Genomic DNA, 17547 nt, shown 5'->3' on the forward strand with positions numbered 1-17547 from the left:
CATCAAAGATGTATCCTTCAAACTTTTCCCCTGCACTTTGATCCAAGCGTAAGCAGAAAACGAAGATCACTCGACGATCGATCGAAGAAAAAAAAAGAAACAAACGATCACTTTTAACAACTTACCCCCCACTATCAGCAGCAGATGGAACAGAGCACGTCGCACTTTCCCGCACTTCCGTCGAACGTCTTTATCCATCCTGTCTAGGGGAATCCTGAATGGTTCTCGACGATCTTCGAAGCCGTGTCTGAAGGTGTCTCAAGTAGAACTAGCCTCGTTAACGTCAAACGACGCGGACCGCGCGTACAAATGACATCGGTACCGTGTACCGTGCGATCTATCGTTTCCGTTACCGTGTACCGTGGCGGCGGTTACTGTCAGAAATCGGTTGAAATTCGCGGAGAAAACAAGGCGGCAAGGGAGAACCGGTCGAACGGATCCCGCGACTCACACGGCACGCAGACGCGACAGTTCCTGACTTGCAACTGACGAGGGATGCTGCACGAAGAGTTTGCGCCAGCTTCGCGCTCGCGCACAGAATCCTTACTCCCCTACGTTCCTGGCACCCTCGGTCAGTTAGTCACCCTCTCCCTTTCTCCCTATTTCACCCTCTCTCACTCTCTCTAACCCTTACCGACCATTTCGCCTCTACTTCTTTCTTCTTCTCTGTCCAGGACATCGTTCCTTCGCTCTGCTGCACTTGGTCTTTCTTGCCTCTCTACTTCTGTCTTCTTCGTCGATATCAACACTCGTCCTTCGTCTGTTTCTCTTGCCACTCTTTCCGTATTATGCTTTTTCCACGCTTTTTATCCTTCTCCTTCGGTCACGAGGTAGTTCGTCTCTTTTCGGTTCGTTTTCAAGCTTCTTCTAGTCGGTTCGGTCTCTCCGTCTAGCCGGCTCGGCGTACATTCAACCTCGCGCGCATCCTTTCGCCGGCTGTATCTCAAACACTAAAGAGTTTCTTAGGAAATTGAATTGAATCCCATCCCTACCGCGTCACCCTCCGCTCCGCCCGTTTGTTATTTCTCCTCTCGTTCCTCCTCTTCGTCGCGCTTACACCGTTTCCAGACGTTTGCCCGTCCGGCTTGTTTGGGCCTTGTCGAGCTCCCGTTTCGTCGCGTGTCTCTTCTGACCCTTTTCGCTCGACGAACCACCCTCCCTTTTAACCGCCTATCCTCACCTTCGAGGCCGCTCGACTCTCAGGCAACCGATTGTCTCGCCGTTAAGCGGCAATTTATATGTTAACAGGGCCGAATCGGTCGAGAGTCATGCATACGTTTAAGAAAACTGGGTTGCCGAACGTGGAAGAGAGGGCGGAAGGGTAGGACGATCGCGTGACGATGTTTCACCGACACTTTGCTCGTTAGTCGAGTCAACCGATCGTGCCGTTCCACCGATACGGATCTACCCCTTGGACCAACGGAACGACCCTTCTCGCTTATCGGTTACATGTAAATTCCTGCCAACTTGTGTACAAACAGTATCGAAGGTTGGATATCCGACTATGGGATCGGGTCAAGGTTTCCACGGTGGTTTTCTTAAATCGAGCCGATCTCGAATTCGCTTTTCGGATTTCTCGCGTCTGCGTTTTATCCTATGCCTGAGAGTAGTTTATCCTCGTTTCACGATTTTATCATTTATTCGAGAGGATACGTGAAAGTTAATTAAAACGTTAAACGCAGCGATGGAAACAGACGCGTGTAGCACGTCATGTCACGTCATAATTGTTATTATTCAGAATACTATCGTTTCGAATTTCAACTTTCCTCTTGCTACGAATTAATATAATATTAATGCTGTTTATAATATATTCTATACGGAAATTAAAAATCACGGTTTCTATAGCGATTGTCGATATCGGGTAGCGAGAGAAAAACGGGGTAACAAAGTGACGGGACGAAAGCACGGGGTGGCCGTGAATTCAATTTTCCTAGATGTCACCGTGCACGCACACGAACCACGAAAGTTAAATTACTCCCGTGCGGGATCATGTTAGCCTTGTAGGTAGCGTGCACGACACGCTCGTGGATCAAAGCGGAATCGACGCGAGGAGACCAAATAGACGGGGCATTAGCACGTCTGCACAGTTCGAATCGTACCTTGACACGTGTCCCCCGTCAACGGTGTCACCGGTAACATCCTGCAATTGTCTCCAGAACTCGATGATCTACTGCTTTGCCAACTGTATTTAGAGAGGAGACGAGGCGTTAATTAAAATGATACTCAATCTACTGTGCCAATTTCAAAATAAACGTTATTTTCAAACAAATCGCAACTTTAAGCCTTCGAAATGAATTCAGACGTTCGCCACGTTCGATTCGATTCCACAAAACTTAAATTGCCAAACGATCGAAATCGAAGAACAACCAGGACGCTAGGAATAAGAAAAGGTACAAAACCAGCTGTAACCATCGAGTCGCGTTTATAACCGCGAATTTCCTGTCGAATCATCCCTTAACTTCAACGCCGACGATGGCCACGCGGCTAATCCCTTCAACTTTTAACGACTCGGCTCGGTGCCGTTATTTTCACTCGACCATTCTCGACTATTTCTGGAAACGAGTGAAAATACCTGCTTCGCGGTCAACTACGGGGCCAATTCGTCCGCTTCTGCGGCGAAACTTCCGCGGCAAACCCGCTTTTCATCCCCGGACAGCCACCCCCGTGGCGTGGATTAAAAACCACCCTCCGCGCCGCGACGACATTGTTTCGCGAATTCGATGGGAACGGTGAACAGGCTCGCTATTGGAATTGATTTCTGCGTCTCGATTAACCCCCTCCACCGTGGAAGATGTTCACACCACGGTTGGATTCATGGAACTGTTCGTTATCACAGCCGAATTCAACGCTGAACTGTTGCAATTTCGGATGTTTGTAGTTTCTGATCGGATATCGAGTATTATTTGTTATAATACGCGATTGTGATTATTGTTTATTGCATAAATATTTGAAACACTTGGTGGTAGTAAATAGGATGTTACGTCCCGGTGCATTGAAATTGGGATACCTATTGAATTGGGGTTGGAAATGATGCGATTTTAATATGAACATAAAAGATAAAATATTCTGTAATATTAATTCACTATTCGAAATATCTTGATGAGACTTTTTTACGAAGATCGCAAAATTCTAAAGAATTTTATGAAACATTTAATGGAAAATATTGTCGGAATAATTTCGTGAATTTTTAATAAAACACAATATTCGTATTCTACCCTGTAGAGTTTGAATTAAAGAATACTGTTACGATGGGCGAATAAGAGTCTTGAAAATTGAAGTAAGAAAAGTTGAAACGATCGAAACGCGAAGAAATATCGAGGATAGGGAGGGTTTAAATACGAATTTGGGATTGTAGACCGTCGAAGGATGAAGAAGAACGAGGTTGCAATATGACACTAGTGGCTCGTGCTTCGAGGAAGGATAATCGCGACCACGAAGAGCATTAGCGTCGCGTATATCCCGGGGCGCGCTCGAAAGGGCTCGGTGAAACGCAATTTAATGCAATTTCTCGTTTAGCCGGAACTTTTAAAGTTGTTAGCGGCAGCTGGTTGAGTGGCCCTTTCTCATCGCCGCTCAGCACGCGTGCAGATTGCACGTGCTATTCGTGCATCGCTCGTGAAACGTTCTATTGTTTCCAGGCCAACTTGGAATGACTCGAAACTTCATCTTCGACGGTCTCCATACAAGATATCCCGCGCTTACATAACACGAACGAAAGGATAGTAAGAAAATAACATAGAATACAATTTCATTAATCATGATACTTTTTTGGTAATTAAGATTATTGATTGATCGCAATCTCTGATTTCCATCAACGGATTTATATTTTATTTCTCACTCCATTACACGAGATCCAAACAATCATAGAAATTGTTTAAAAATAAAAGATACCGTGTAAAATGATACCAGCTCGTGCGCGTTGTCCTTTAAACCAAATTGCTCTTTACGCTCGCACCCCATCGTGCACACGATATTGTTAATTACTTGTTTGTCACGATGTCGACCGCGAAACAGAAGCACGAGCAAATTGCACGTGACATTCGAGTGATTCTAAACGTTCACAATGACGAAGAAAAATAGATTGTCCGTATAGTCTGTCATTTGGGTAATCCAAATCATTAATTAACCTTATCACTTCAACGCTTCTGTGATTAAGCCAGAAAACGATTTCTATGCGTTTCTTTCTTTGTTTAGAGTAATTTGAAGTTTAACTTTCTTTCTTTCTTTTCTAGTATATCAATTATAATTCTGAGTTATCGATTTCAACGAGGCGATTTTATTGCCACCCCCGGATAGATCATTTATATTCCGCACGCTTCGGTCGTTCTGTATATCAAACGGTTTCATATAACAGCTCCGACTTATTGATTATACGAGACTGAACGACCATCCACGTTCCCGTTAATTCGTCGTTATAAATGCACCGTGATTTTCATCGAACAAAGTTAATTGTTGTTGAACGAAAGGAGATAAGAAGAGAAGAAAGTGTGGCGTGTTAAATAGTTAATTTCTTAATCGCTTTAACCCTGACCTAGCTGATACTGGGTCGTTGCTGATCGTAATAAATTCATTTTAATAATCAGGAAGTGGTGGATTCTACCCTGGATTCTGAAGGGTAGAAATTCTGGGTCCACTTTAGGGTAAGTGGCCGAATAGGGGTGGGCCAAATTCGTCCTGTGACTCTGCTAGGGTCTGGACTATCTCTAAGGTCCCAAAGAGGCTAATTAATAAGTCGCAAATTAACAGTCTACAAATCTGATATTTTTCTCTATCAAAATAGAACAATTTGTAATATAATTTTCTACCAGACCCTCAGAATTCAGAAAATTCTTTCTGAAGGCACTCAGTAACAATCTTTTCTCTCCCCCCCAAAAACATAGTCACCGATCGAATGACCACGCGATCCTTCAAATCACGTCTCGTTTCTGCCATCGTGAACCCAGTGAAGCAACATAACCAGAGACAGAAAGGGAACAGAAACGGGGGAAGATATCCCGAGCACGACTACTAGACAGAAATACAATAATCATACAAGCCCGTACATGGCCTGCATAATAGGATCGCCTAGGGGATGAAAGGAGCAACGACGGAGAGGAGGGTGACGGGGTGGGAGAGGGAGAAACGTAATCTCAGCAGGATGCCGTGCATAAATTCTGTCGGATCGACTGTTTGAAGGGTTGCTATGGGTGCGTGTTTCTTAATATCTAGAAAGCTGGCGCCACTGAAACGAACCGCCCCGATATAAAAATAATTTTTGATAACCGGGGAATTACAATTAATTAATTAGTAGTTAATCAGACTGTTTGAAATGACAGATACCTTGCTGTGAATAAAGTTTCATTTTATTAATTTAGATAATTTGATAAGCAAATGTACGGTAACGAAAGGGGTTGAAAACAGTATTATCGTCATTTACCAGTTTTAACAGGATGTTTTAAGCATAAACGCTGTGTAAGTCAACTAAGGGTCTTTGTAAAGCAGTTTCATGCTCATATTACCAAAGAGTTTCGACTAGTTCCGGATCTCAGGTCCGCGTAGCTCAAGTTTAAGGAGAAGTTAGGTCTAAGTTAAGGGAAGGTGAAGCCTACGATAGAGTCACGGGTCCATTTAAGTTAGGATGAGACAGAGTCCACTGGAGGTCTCGTTCAGGTACGAATTACATTCCATTAATAATTAGATTTACATCAAATGGAAGCATAATTTCGCTTTAATGAATATTACACATTTCTAATTATGAATCATAAATGACGATACATTTTGCATTTTTTAAATTAGAGCTATTAGATACGGATAGGAATACAAATTAAAGGATTCAATTAACCGAACAAAATCTATTTAGAATTTCCCTTCCAAATGATACCGGAATCGATTCAATACCGTTCGATTTAGCGATTCCACAAAACGGAATCCGGATACGCGTTACATCGACGCTCGTTAATTAACGATCGTGCGTTGCAACAACAACGAATACGAGGACAAGCCAACGGTGTTTTTATCGTACCACCAGCGCTGTTTGTCGGCTGAAAGCTTGTGTACGCGCTTGATTCAGCTTCGCGCGATGCTCGATCGCGTTCCTGAAGTCCAGTCGAATTTTCTACCGTCTGGTATTTCAATTACGCCTTCCTCGCGATCTCCTGTGCTCTTCTGATTGAATTTCCACCGCAGATGGTGTTTTCTAAAATTAGAAATGAATTCAAAAAATAAATAAACAAATCGGGGAGTACCTTTTAAAAATTTCACGTTATCTTTTCGATTCGAAGTCGTAATAAAAGGAACCTTAAAACACCGTTTCGCGATATGCTTTTTCTCTTCAACGATCGCTATAAGTCGCAGCCAGACGCGACGACACTGGCTGCGACGTAATATTTTTTCAGAAGGGCCGTCTTATCGGCGTCGCGATGCGTCATAAGCGTTATCATGGCGCCTCGACGTGGAACGCTCGTTGCGGCAACGACACTCGCTCCCGGCAATTGTCTGCGGAGAATTAAGTCGGGACTTCTATCAGCGATCGCAGGAATCGCGTCGAACCTCGAAACGACAGGGGAGAAAAGGAAGAAAGGGAAGCTTTATACGTGTCGTAACCGATGTTTTTTATTCGAACGTTGAAACAACTAGAGAATACGCTTCAACGAGTAATCGAAAGCTTCTCACTTTAACGCGACGCGACTCGTCGCGTGTTTCGCGAACGAGTCGACGAATTGTTCGAAATTGAAACGCGTCGCTGTTTAGACAGGATCGTGCTAGATTTTAGACGGAGAGCCATCGAATTGAATTTATACAACAGAGAATTCTCGGATGGAGAATGCTTCCACTTCAAGTTCGATATTTACGAGTGAAACTTTTGTCAATTGTTATCCATCGAACCTTCCGTTTAATTAAAAATTATTATATTCAGCGGTTAAAAATTGAAAATTACGAAACTTAACTAAATTTAACATTCTTAAATTGAATATTACAGATTCAAGCAACGCGAATTTGTCTAATTAACCCTTAAATTAAATACTGCTGAACGCGAATTCTTCGATCCGAACGTTAGTCGAAGCTATTCACACCTGGCAGAAATAACCGGTCGATTCTAGGCTGACAAGCGAGCAAGCAACTCAAGGCGACAGAGGGGAAATTCTATTGCCACGGGGTGGTTCGCGGGATGCTCGACCGACGGCCGATTTAATTTTCCGCCTATCGAACTCGACGCGTCCGAGAAGTCGGTCGTCCCTAAACGCTTCGATGAATTTTAAATCGTGCCATTATTCGTGTCCTTCCTACTCAATCAGCTATCTCAATAACTTGATAGTTTTACCTGAAAGAAAAATTCAGTATCCTCGAGGGTAGAAATTCTCAGTAATCATTACTACCTTTTTCACCTTTAACTTTATATTTTCCATCGTTAGAAAACCTTAATCATCCCCCAAGAAACGGCTCAGCCCTGAGTAACAAAGTCTCGTGGCCAGTGTGCCGGGTAAAGGAGGGTAGAAACTCGCGGCATCGTGATTGTCCGAAGAATAGAAAGCAACCCTCGTCCCGCGAACAGTCGCGCAGAAGGGCGACCACAAGCCGCGACAATGACGAGCTCGCTTGGCAACAGGGTGGCGAAAGGGGTGCACATGTACGCGCGCACTAATGGTACTAGGCACGGCTTGAGGATGACATTAAGCAGCAAGTGCAGCAGAGTGCGCATTGTCATTCCCGTTGAATGTCGTCGTGTGGGCTGTTGAACACCGGCCATCTTCGTCTGACAGGGCACCCTTTCACCCCGAGTCACACCGCGACCCTTCCTTTTCTACCGTTCGGAATATTACCGAGTCCGCCCTTCCTCGCTTCGTGATTTGTTTTGCTGCACAAACGTCCGTCCATCCGTCCATTAAGCGTAATAACATTTCGATGAATGCGCGAGCGGCTATTATTAGTTGTGCATTTGCATAAACGTCGCGGCGATCATTATGTGCCGTGCAATTATTACGCGACCCTCCGCGGAGACAGGGGTAGATTTCCTGGATTGAATCGCTTTTTAAAGAGAATTCTCTTCGTTCGGTGTCAGAAATATTTCGATCCGCTTTTCAGAATATATTACCTGGGGATGGTTTCAATCATCCAATCTATTTTATTAGCGAATTACTTATAACTGTTTATTAAATATTTGAATAACAGTGTATCAACATTGAAACTCAAATATTTTCCACGGAAAATAGAATCAGCTTCGTAAAAGCTGGCCGGGTAAAAAACACCGCGCTGTATTTACAGTTTACACAATTTCCACCCTCGATCGAGTGGCGAGGGGTTGTGTCATCGCGTTCTTGCGGCTCAGCTATTCGGAAGTTTCCCCGGTGCCCGTCAATCTCGCGCCTAGAAAGCATCGGTTAATTGCTGCCAGCTGGTGTAACTTCGTGTTTCAATCCTTTCTTTTTCTCTCTTCATTCACCGATACGCGATACCACCCCTGGCTCAACCCCGCGGACATCTCGAGCTGGGTTGACGTGAATAGAGGGCGAGATTGAAAATAATATCGGCGCGAGCATGGAAAACTCTGCTTCGCGATAATTATCTCGGATTCGCGACCGCTCTCTCACCCCTTGTCGAGGGGTTGCTTTCTGTGAAACGCCGACGCGACCATCCGTTAACCCTTTCACTTCCAAATTCTTCAACGATCGCGAACAAAATTATTTTTTCTTGTCTGATGTGTAAAAATATTTTAACGTTTCTCTCTCGTTTTATTTTATTTACAAAACTGAAGCATTCGTGAAATTTTTGTATTTGCCAAACCTACTAAAAAGAAATAAAACACAGTAATGCCCCATTTTACTGATAATGCCGTTCGAGTTAAATTGACCTCGAAATGGGAATCCAATATTTAATAATTGCTTAATAAAACATTCCATTTATGAGAAATCCACTTTTATTAAAAATACTCGAAGAAGAATTTGAACATATGTGAACCGAGTATTAATAATTAATTTAATAATTTATTTTATGGAAATCTAAAGACAAGTAACAGGAACCGTAATAACGTCTCGATAAAAAATGGAAGGGTTAAAATGCACGTGGAAAGAAAAGAACGATAAGTTGGTATCGGAACAGCTTCCAGCGTATTTTCTGCTTGCAAAAGTTTCGTGTTCCCTTCGTTGACTTGGTATCGCAGGAAACCGTCGATTATTCGGGTCCCAGGGAAAAGGAAATCTTAGATTATAATCCGCCGTCTGTATTTTCAGGCTGCACTTCGACCGCGAGCCACCCTCTGGCTAGTATCGTTTACCACCCACCCTTCGCATTCCTATCGATTGCAATACGCTACATACTTTCCACTCTCCTTTCTTTCTTCCTTCTTCTCCAGTCTGTACGAATCCCTCTGTTTCGCGGAAGCGTTGCTTTTACATTTCTCGTCGACTCGCATCCCAGGAAGCTTCCATGGATTATTTGGCGGCACGCCATCCTGAATTGCACTTTCTCGATAATTCCCCAACAATTCTCTTGTTTCTGAAAACCGTCTGTCCTTTACGATTACATACGATTGTCATTTTTAACCAGGCGAATTTTCAATTAACCCCTTCGTTAAGATGTAGTTACTTCCTATGCAATTAACCAAATTTTATTTAGGACAATATTTCATTTCGAACAATCTTCTGTTGATAACATATGCCGCAGTATATTTTTATGAATACTTCATTGTATAGGGAACAACAAAAAGTTGGGAATAAGGCGCATACACTATCGTCAGGGTTCCGCTTTTATATTGTACGTACATAAAGGAACATACGTTCTCTTTATTTTTCTTTTTTTTTTATCGTGCAGCTTCCATTTACGAGCAGAACAGTGGATAAATATAACGTGAACAGGTCGTATAGCTACGAAATACGAGTTAATACGTTTGCCTATGACAGAGGAGGATCCTGGATTTGAATCTCTCCATAGTTGCTTGGGTCTTTGTGCTCGTCTACAGTAACTAGTTAAATACCTAGGAGAGCATAGAAATTGTAGAATTATCGTGGAACCTGTTGTTTTAAATGGCAAATTACAATTTTTATTCTTCAATTGTGCCATCGAAAATCGATAGAAAATAAAATAACGTATACAGTTGTTGACCCTTATACGATGATTGTCTCTTTTGCTAAAAAAGTAAGAAACATAGCGGACCATGAAGAGAGCCCCAAGACATCGAACCACAATTCTAATTTAATTCTGTAATTGATATTATTTTTATTTTCTAAATTTTACATTGTCTCTAAAAATTATTCTTACAGTACATGAAACTCTTTTATTTAAAAGATATATATGTTTTATAAATGAATGACACACCCAGACTTCCCTGTTCAAAAGTTAAATAATAAAATATAATACTTTTTGTTTTAAATAGAATTATAATTTATTACGTAACAAATACATTATATTATATTTCCTTCATTTTTAGGAAAAGAGATCAATCATTATACACGTTACTCTTATCTATAATATTTGAATTTCTTTTATTTTTCTTTGTAAAAGATAACTATTTTCATCGTACAAAATCGAGAAGGTAAAATTCATTGACAAAAGCATGTAAACAATATGCGAGGTTCGTACAGACTTCCGTTACGGTAAACATTTCTATTTCAATAACACGAGCGGACCGCAGGTAAGCCGATTTCCGGCATTCATCGCAGACGCGAGGGGGGTTCGTGCGAAGTAACCTCGTCACACAACATTTAGTTGATCGCGAGGCGTTCTAAGTGACGGACGACCGATATTGTGTTCCATCGTTTCGCGACGTGGCCGGGAGAAGCAGCGATTCGAAGCGTTCCGATTAAGCGACAGCTCGGCTAGCGTTGCACCGATGCACCGATGCACCGCGGTGCATACGCGCGCGGTTGTGTGCGAAATGAATTGCGGGGGCGAGTTACAGCCGATCGGACGATATTCTGTTGCGATGATTGTGACATTGGAAAGAGGGAGCATCTGGTATCGCAACGGTGGAATTGAATCGAACCAAAGGTACGTCAATTGTATCTAAAATCAAGCTACGATCTAACGAGTCTCGGTAGGAAAATAAAAAAATCTCTCGCGATGAAAGGAACCAGGGTGCCTGATGCTTTCGCGAGTCAACGCGAAATTCTACAGAGCCAGAGTAAACGGCCGACGCCGGATGTTATTCAATTTCGCATTCATTACGCGGAAAACAAGGACCCCCGCGATCGCTTCGGGCGTTCCTGGTTCGTTAAAGCGTTCTCGCGATTCTCAACTCGCTACGGTTGGATGTACATACACGTGTATACATAGGTGTGTTCGTAGGGTGGATACGTACTACGAAGACAACGCACACGTATTCCTGGTACGGTGAAAAGATGTGTGAGTCAGGGTACAAACATACGTGAAACGCGCGAACGATGCTCGTACTAATATTGATGTTTGTGTGTACAAATACGCCTACATCGGCTGACGTTACTCGCGAACGGAAGGGGCGCGTTCTCAAACACGGCCGGACGAAACGGGGTCGCGCGTAAGCGCGGATAGGGTGATACTTTGAGTAATAGTTTTCGGTTGCTTCAGAGGGGTTATTGGAGCGAGCTGTGCATTTTCCTAAACGAAGCTGGAAAGAAGGAAACGTTTTGACAACACGCGTTTTGAGAAACTTTTATATTTAGAAGTTCATAGTTTGCGAAAAGACGAATTAATTTTTTAGTTACATAAAATATTGATGATTTATTATATTGGCGATATTAGAAACAGGAAGTTATCAACGTCATCGATCGGTAGGCTTCCAGGAGCAGTTCGCCAAAGTTTCAGCACGGTATGTGATCTTCACGGCTGGGGAGTAAGCCAAGGATAAAGTAATTAGTGCTTAACGGCAACTTTTCACCCTTATTTTGCCACCTCGCGCTTCCCAGCCGGGGAAAATTATGAAACATGTTTTCTAACGCGTTAATTAACACACTGTAGAAAATTTTATTTCAAGTTTCAGCGAGGAAAAATGAAGACATCTTTATTGTATTATTTTTAAGTTAAGTTAAGTTAAGTTAATTTTCTCTGTTTTATACGAACATAATTGACATTTTTATACTACAGAAATTTATATTTCATTTCTCTCCTTTTTTTTTTTCTTTTCTTTTGTAAGTCACTGTCAGATTTCTTTCATATCGTAGCATATCGAGTCTCTATTTCGAGGGCAACGTATCGAGAAAATAGCGAAATTGCCGTCATAAATGGGCACCGAGGCAATCGTCCGATACACACCGTTCTCCCTGTAAACGCGATATGCAATCTCTCGAATGCTAGATATTGTTATCTATCGATTCGATGATCGTGCTTCGTTGTTCGTTCGTTCGTTCCCTCAATATCGGGTCGTTTATACATTTGCCACCAATCTACCCTCTCGCCACTGTTGTCCGTGCTTTTTTTTTTTGTTCGGCGATAGCTGTTAATATTTCGATCGAAAAGAATTTAAACACACCGTTTCGTTTTTAATGGATCAGAGATCGCGCGGAGGCGGGCTTGAAATTAGAGTAATATCGGGGATGCAATAAATTTAATTCTCGTTCCATCTGGGATGATCGAATTCGAGATTGCGTTCTGTTTATCAAGCATAAAATCATAAAAACATTTTTACTCTTCTTTTTTTTTTATTTTATTTCCATCGCAGTTGCTTGTTGATAAAATTCTTTCAATATTTTTTAATCGTTTCATTATTAAAGCGATCGTTAGCTGCGCTGTATAATTCTTTTAATTAGTCCCATCCTGAATAGTTCAATTATTTCGGAAACTACCCAACTTCTCCATCGTTCCCCGTTTCATCGTTCGAAAAACTTGCCGTTGAAAGTGGCTTTAATAATTTCCATCCCCGACCACGGTGTTTCGAACTTTCCGAACTTCCGGTTTACCATGGAACTCCCGCGACCGTTCATTTATTCAACATCGTGTTCCACGTTTGTTTTCGAATTCGACTAATCGAAGAAATAATTTCCCTTATTCGCAACGTGTATAATTATTTATTCGTTAGGTGATTGTAATTGATTAAGTGTGTCTCGTTGAACCAGTTAACCGTGTAAATAATGCAATCGGCCGCAAATTAATTTCACTGATTGCTCGACGCGTTTGCTTATTTAAATTCGTGTCAATTAATCGGACAACCTGATTACAGCGTCGAAAAGGCGTAAGCTTATTCGAATCGATTCGATTTTCGAACCGAATTCTCGTAGCAGCCAAATTTAGTGAATCTTTTAAATCCTGAAAATGTTTCCTCGACCGGCTAAATTATCACCGTGCCGACACTATATTTATTCAACTCCGCTTGCCAACCTGCATGAAACGGTAAAGCCTCGAAATGGATGGTTACAGATTTTGTCCCAATTTGTTTGATGTTTATTTGGAATGACTAACTATAATAGGCAGGGTATTTCAGTTACGAACTGGCACGAATGTACAAGCTCGATAAAACTATTTTTACGCAAACTACGCTATCGTTGAATATTTATAGATGTTACAAATTTAGGAACGCAACAGAGTACACCAGTTAGAAAATATTGAAAATATTGTTTTTAATAATAATAATATAATCACGATGTTTCTCGACACCATCGCTACTTGCGAGCACTGTCCTTCAGAATAGCAAAGCGTTCTTCTGGACAAATAATCGTGCCACTGGCGATAGAAAAGTACGTCTATTTTTCTTGCACCCCTCGCCACCTTTTCATCCCACCTTAACCACCCTATGTCGCGAGAGGGTAGCACGGTACTCGTGCACGTGTCTCGAAGCTACGTGTAAACGGTGCAGTAAGAGACGAAACTTGCGACAGCAAGTCCCATAGGATAGTGGAAAACCGGTGTAGCTACCACGAGGGGATGGTAAAATTCTCTATCGAAGCGGGACCATTGTTGAGGCGACTACTGACCCGTGCCTTTAAGCTGTCCCGGTAATTCGGCACCGGGGAACCGAACAAGAAAGCCTGCCCTTTGTACACGAAGTCAATTCAATTGTTTCGAGAAGGAGTCGGTGAAAGATCAAGGTACCCGTGACCTCTTCGAATCGAGGGTTATTCGACCTCGAGATACTGTATCTTCTTCAAGGTTCTAACAGCTGACACCCTTCATCTTTGCATAATTTCCGAAAATAATTTACGTCTCATCCAGTGAAGTAGCTTTAAACGGGATAATGGAAAACGAACAGATAGCCCTGATAATTGAACCTCGTTCCACGTCACGTAATCTTGAATCGTGTTTAAAAAAAAAAGAACCCCTTACCCTCTCGTCACCCTCGATTCCTTCATTCCTTCATCTTTTTGTTCCAGTTAAGTCGCTCGATAAACTGGCACTCACGATTCCCAGGAATTTCAGACGATTTTTTTCTTCCCGTCCGTTTCTACGACTCACTTAGGTCCAATCCCAAAGCCTTTCGTTCGCGGTCCACCGACTTATTCTTTGCCATTTGTTTAATTTCTTCGAGTTCCTTCGTCTATCCCTTTGTTCTCTCGCGATTTCCTCCCGAATCGCTCACGCTCGTTCGTTATTCTTCCACTAGCCACTTCCATTCGACAGCCTACCAACGTGTTTCGCATTTCTTTTATCAAAGAAACGTTTAATTAAAATTTATTACATTCATCGTCGAACGATTCTCCGCGCCCTTCGTTTCCACGCTTCATATTGTTTCTCTCGGCACTCTGTTTTTAATAACATCCAGTGGAGTAATCGATTATCGTTCGTTCAAGTTTAACGATGCAATTTTTATCTCTGAAATTTTTGTTTCATCGAATTGAATAAAATTAAAAGGAATTTCTGAATGAAAATTGCAATAATTAGTGATAGAAATGAAAAGGCTAACTTTCGTACTAAGAGAGATTAAAAGAAGATGCAATTGCTCCGTTTAATTAGCACGTTCTAATGAACGAGGTTTTAATGATCCAGCATTGTCCTATTTGCACAGGACACTCCGCGTAGGGAGGGACATTATCGTTTCATATACGGTTCATAAAACAGAATTAACGCTGCCGTAAAATTCTTAACAAGACCTCGAACTCTCGGCCAGGCCGAAAGTAAAAGACACTTGACTGCACCCCGAGGACCTATCGACCACGAACCGTCCCGTCAGCTCTAGGATTCCGCCCCCGGAACAGAAAACTTGGCAACGCGCTACCGAAACGTCCGCCTCTTCCTTCCGGCTTATGTTAATACGCCATTAAATTCTTATCGCTCGGCAGATCGTAAATGAGTCCGCGACGCGGATTCGAGGCACGTCCGGTTTCGCTAGCCTCCGCTGCTCGTTGCGATCCTGAAAGAGATGGCAAAGGGTGCAAGGGTGGTTACAGGATCATCCAAGGCCCAAGTGAAACGGGACAAAAGAAAGCAAAAAAAGAGACTCTTGCTACGTTCGTCGGTGAATTCAAAGAGCTAGATAGTTCGTTAAAATTTCAGCTTACATCTGTAACCACCCCTCGCCCACTTTTCTGCTCGCCAGTGTCCCCGATAGAGAGTGCAATTTTTTTCCAAATATATTTCGACCCGCAGGAAACGAAGTTTCAGAGGACGACATGGAATAAGCAACGCGTGATTAAAAGCCCTCGAGCACCCTACAGAATTTTTAGACTCGATTTTCAGCTGATTCGTTTAACTGGGGGGTAGGAAAATGTAACGTTAACTGGGTGGTGGGTTACGTACGCCAATAGAGTTTCTGGAAAATTTTAATCCTGAATGTGGAGAGGGGTTGTTTTAATTGGACTGCTGGTTGCATCACTACTGTAGGATTGATGTAGGCTTCTCTTGAAATTAAGAAACTGTAGAAGAAATTTTCCTTTGCTTGCTTAAATCGTAGTGATTGTGTGTCGAAATAACCGTAAGTTTGTTAAGATTGTATTTGCTAATGAGAATTGCACCGTTATCGAAGAATTTTTAGTATGTCTGACTATATACGTGGTTATACTACTTAGAGATGAATTTATTCTTGTTCCTGTTTGTTTAAAATAAATTTTGTTATTAATCGTTGAAGAAAATTCAAATGCACGTACAGAGCGTTAGGATTTATAACATAAATTCTTCCAAAGATTCTTTTTTCTCCGTTTATTTCTCGGTAATGGTCGTAAAGGGGATGACCGTGCATGGGTCATTTAAATTCGAGTTATTTTTCATGGAAGAGGGTTGATGCCAGAGACGTCGTTGAAACGGCTGCCTTCCCGTATTTTCCTCGCATTGACCATTTCAACTGCTTTCTCGCCCTGTCGTTTCCTGCCACCCCTGTCTCCGCCATCCCCTTACGAGCCGGGAAACAACTGCACGACCATTTTGTAGACACTCTTCGCGAGATAATTTGATTTTCTTGTCGTTCTCTCTGACATTAAAGAAATCTTGTATTACACCAGATTTTAAGAAAAATCTTTCTACCCTAATGAATTATTTTCTGATTTAACCGTATAAGGAAAATCGGGAAATTAAATTTGACGCGATTCGAAGCGAACAATTCGAAGAGAATATCATAAATGTCTATTTTTTGCGAGATACTTGTTGAACTCGTAACCTCAGTTATATCACCGACGGCTGAAAAATGGCGGGATCCCGTTTCGTGGGAAAAATAGGACGGGCTCGAAATTTCCTTTAGATCCTTACTTAAAAGGAAACAATTTCCACTACAAAGCAAGCCCCATGTAGAAACTGTCCAACGTAACTTTCGTGGCAGCCACTTTTTCATATCGTTTCGTGGAACAAAAGAAACGCTTCAAATGAACCAACTTATTCTCTCATCCCTCGTATATACGTATTCCACCCTGTTACATTTATCTACCTCACCCTCTGTTCGTTTTGTTCGAGCGTACTTTCATGGACTTCGTTATTAAATAACTTGGGCCAGAAAAATCTCAAAGATACTCGATAGAAATCGGTAGTTTCTTTTGTTTTATCATTTCTGCAAACTTACTTAATTTTGTAAATAAAAGCACGTGCTGTGGTTTCAAAATAAATTACCATAGAAACACACAATAGTGTACTTCGATTATTTTTAAAATAATCCAAAATTTTGTTCGAGTACTTAATTAGCGAAAGGGTTGAATTATAACGAGAAGATTAATTCTTATCTTTCTTACACACCACTTGATCAACTCACCCTGAAAGCATTCAATTTTGCTAACAAGACGAGACAGGAAGACAAAGGTTGGATAACGTCTTCGAGCAACCCCAAGCTGTCGATTCGATTAGTAGATAGAAAAGTAATTTGCCAACGTCCAGCCACGAGGCTACGACAATTCATCACCGCCTAATGAATTATATTTCGTTCCATCGAACGAATCGATTGGAAAGGAAATTTTAACCATCTCCCCCTTGTTTTCTTGATGATTAATGGTATACGATCATGGACGGGGTTAATAATATTTCTCGGACGTTTCGAAGGGAGGAGGAAAGGTTGTTATGGTATTAAAAGAAACGTCAGCGAGTTACTTTCGATCGTTTCGAGTAAAATCCCCCGGTGGCGTGTCTCGTTCACGAAACCACCCTTCGACGCGGTGCTTTAACTTGGCTGACTCGGAGGGTTGAGTGTGGTCGGGAACGTGGAAACTGCGGGGTTTCAGGAAACCGTGTAAATATAGTAGTCGCGTACGGGTC

At 42.0% G+C, this 17547-nt stretch overlaps 2 protein-coding genes across 6 annotated transcripts in view; one reads left to right on the forward strand and one right to left on the reverse strand.

Annotated features, from left to right (window-relative positions):
- The window catches only part of LOC114874391, an 83019-nt gene extending 82556 nt beyond the window's left edge, over positions 1-463 (reverse strand). Inside the window, exon 1 of the mRNA XM_029183616.2 lies at positions 126-463. Coding sequence (XP_029039449.1) covers positions 126-198 — 73 coding nt within the window. The 5' untranslated portion in view covers positions 199-463. The remainder of the gene's footprint in view (positions 1-125) is intronic.
- LOC114874392 (tetraspanin-12-like) overlaps positions 1-17547 on the forward strand; it is a 182760-nt gene that overhangs the window by 130201 nt on the left and 35012 nt on the right. The window lies entirely within an intron of this gene.

This window comes from Osmia bicornis, chromosome 9, assembly GCF_907164935.1.
Source record: "Osmia bicornis bicornis chromosome 9, iOsmBic2.1, whole genome shotgun sequence".
Classification (NCBI taxonomy): domain Eukaryota; kingdom Metazoa; phylum Arthropoda; class Insecta; order Hymenoptera; family Megachilidae; genus Osmia; species Osmia bicornis.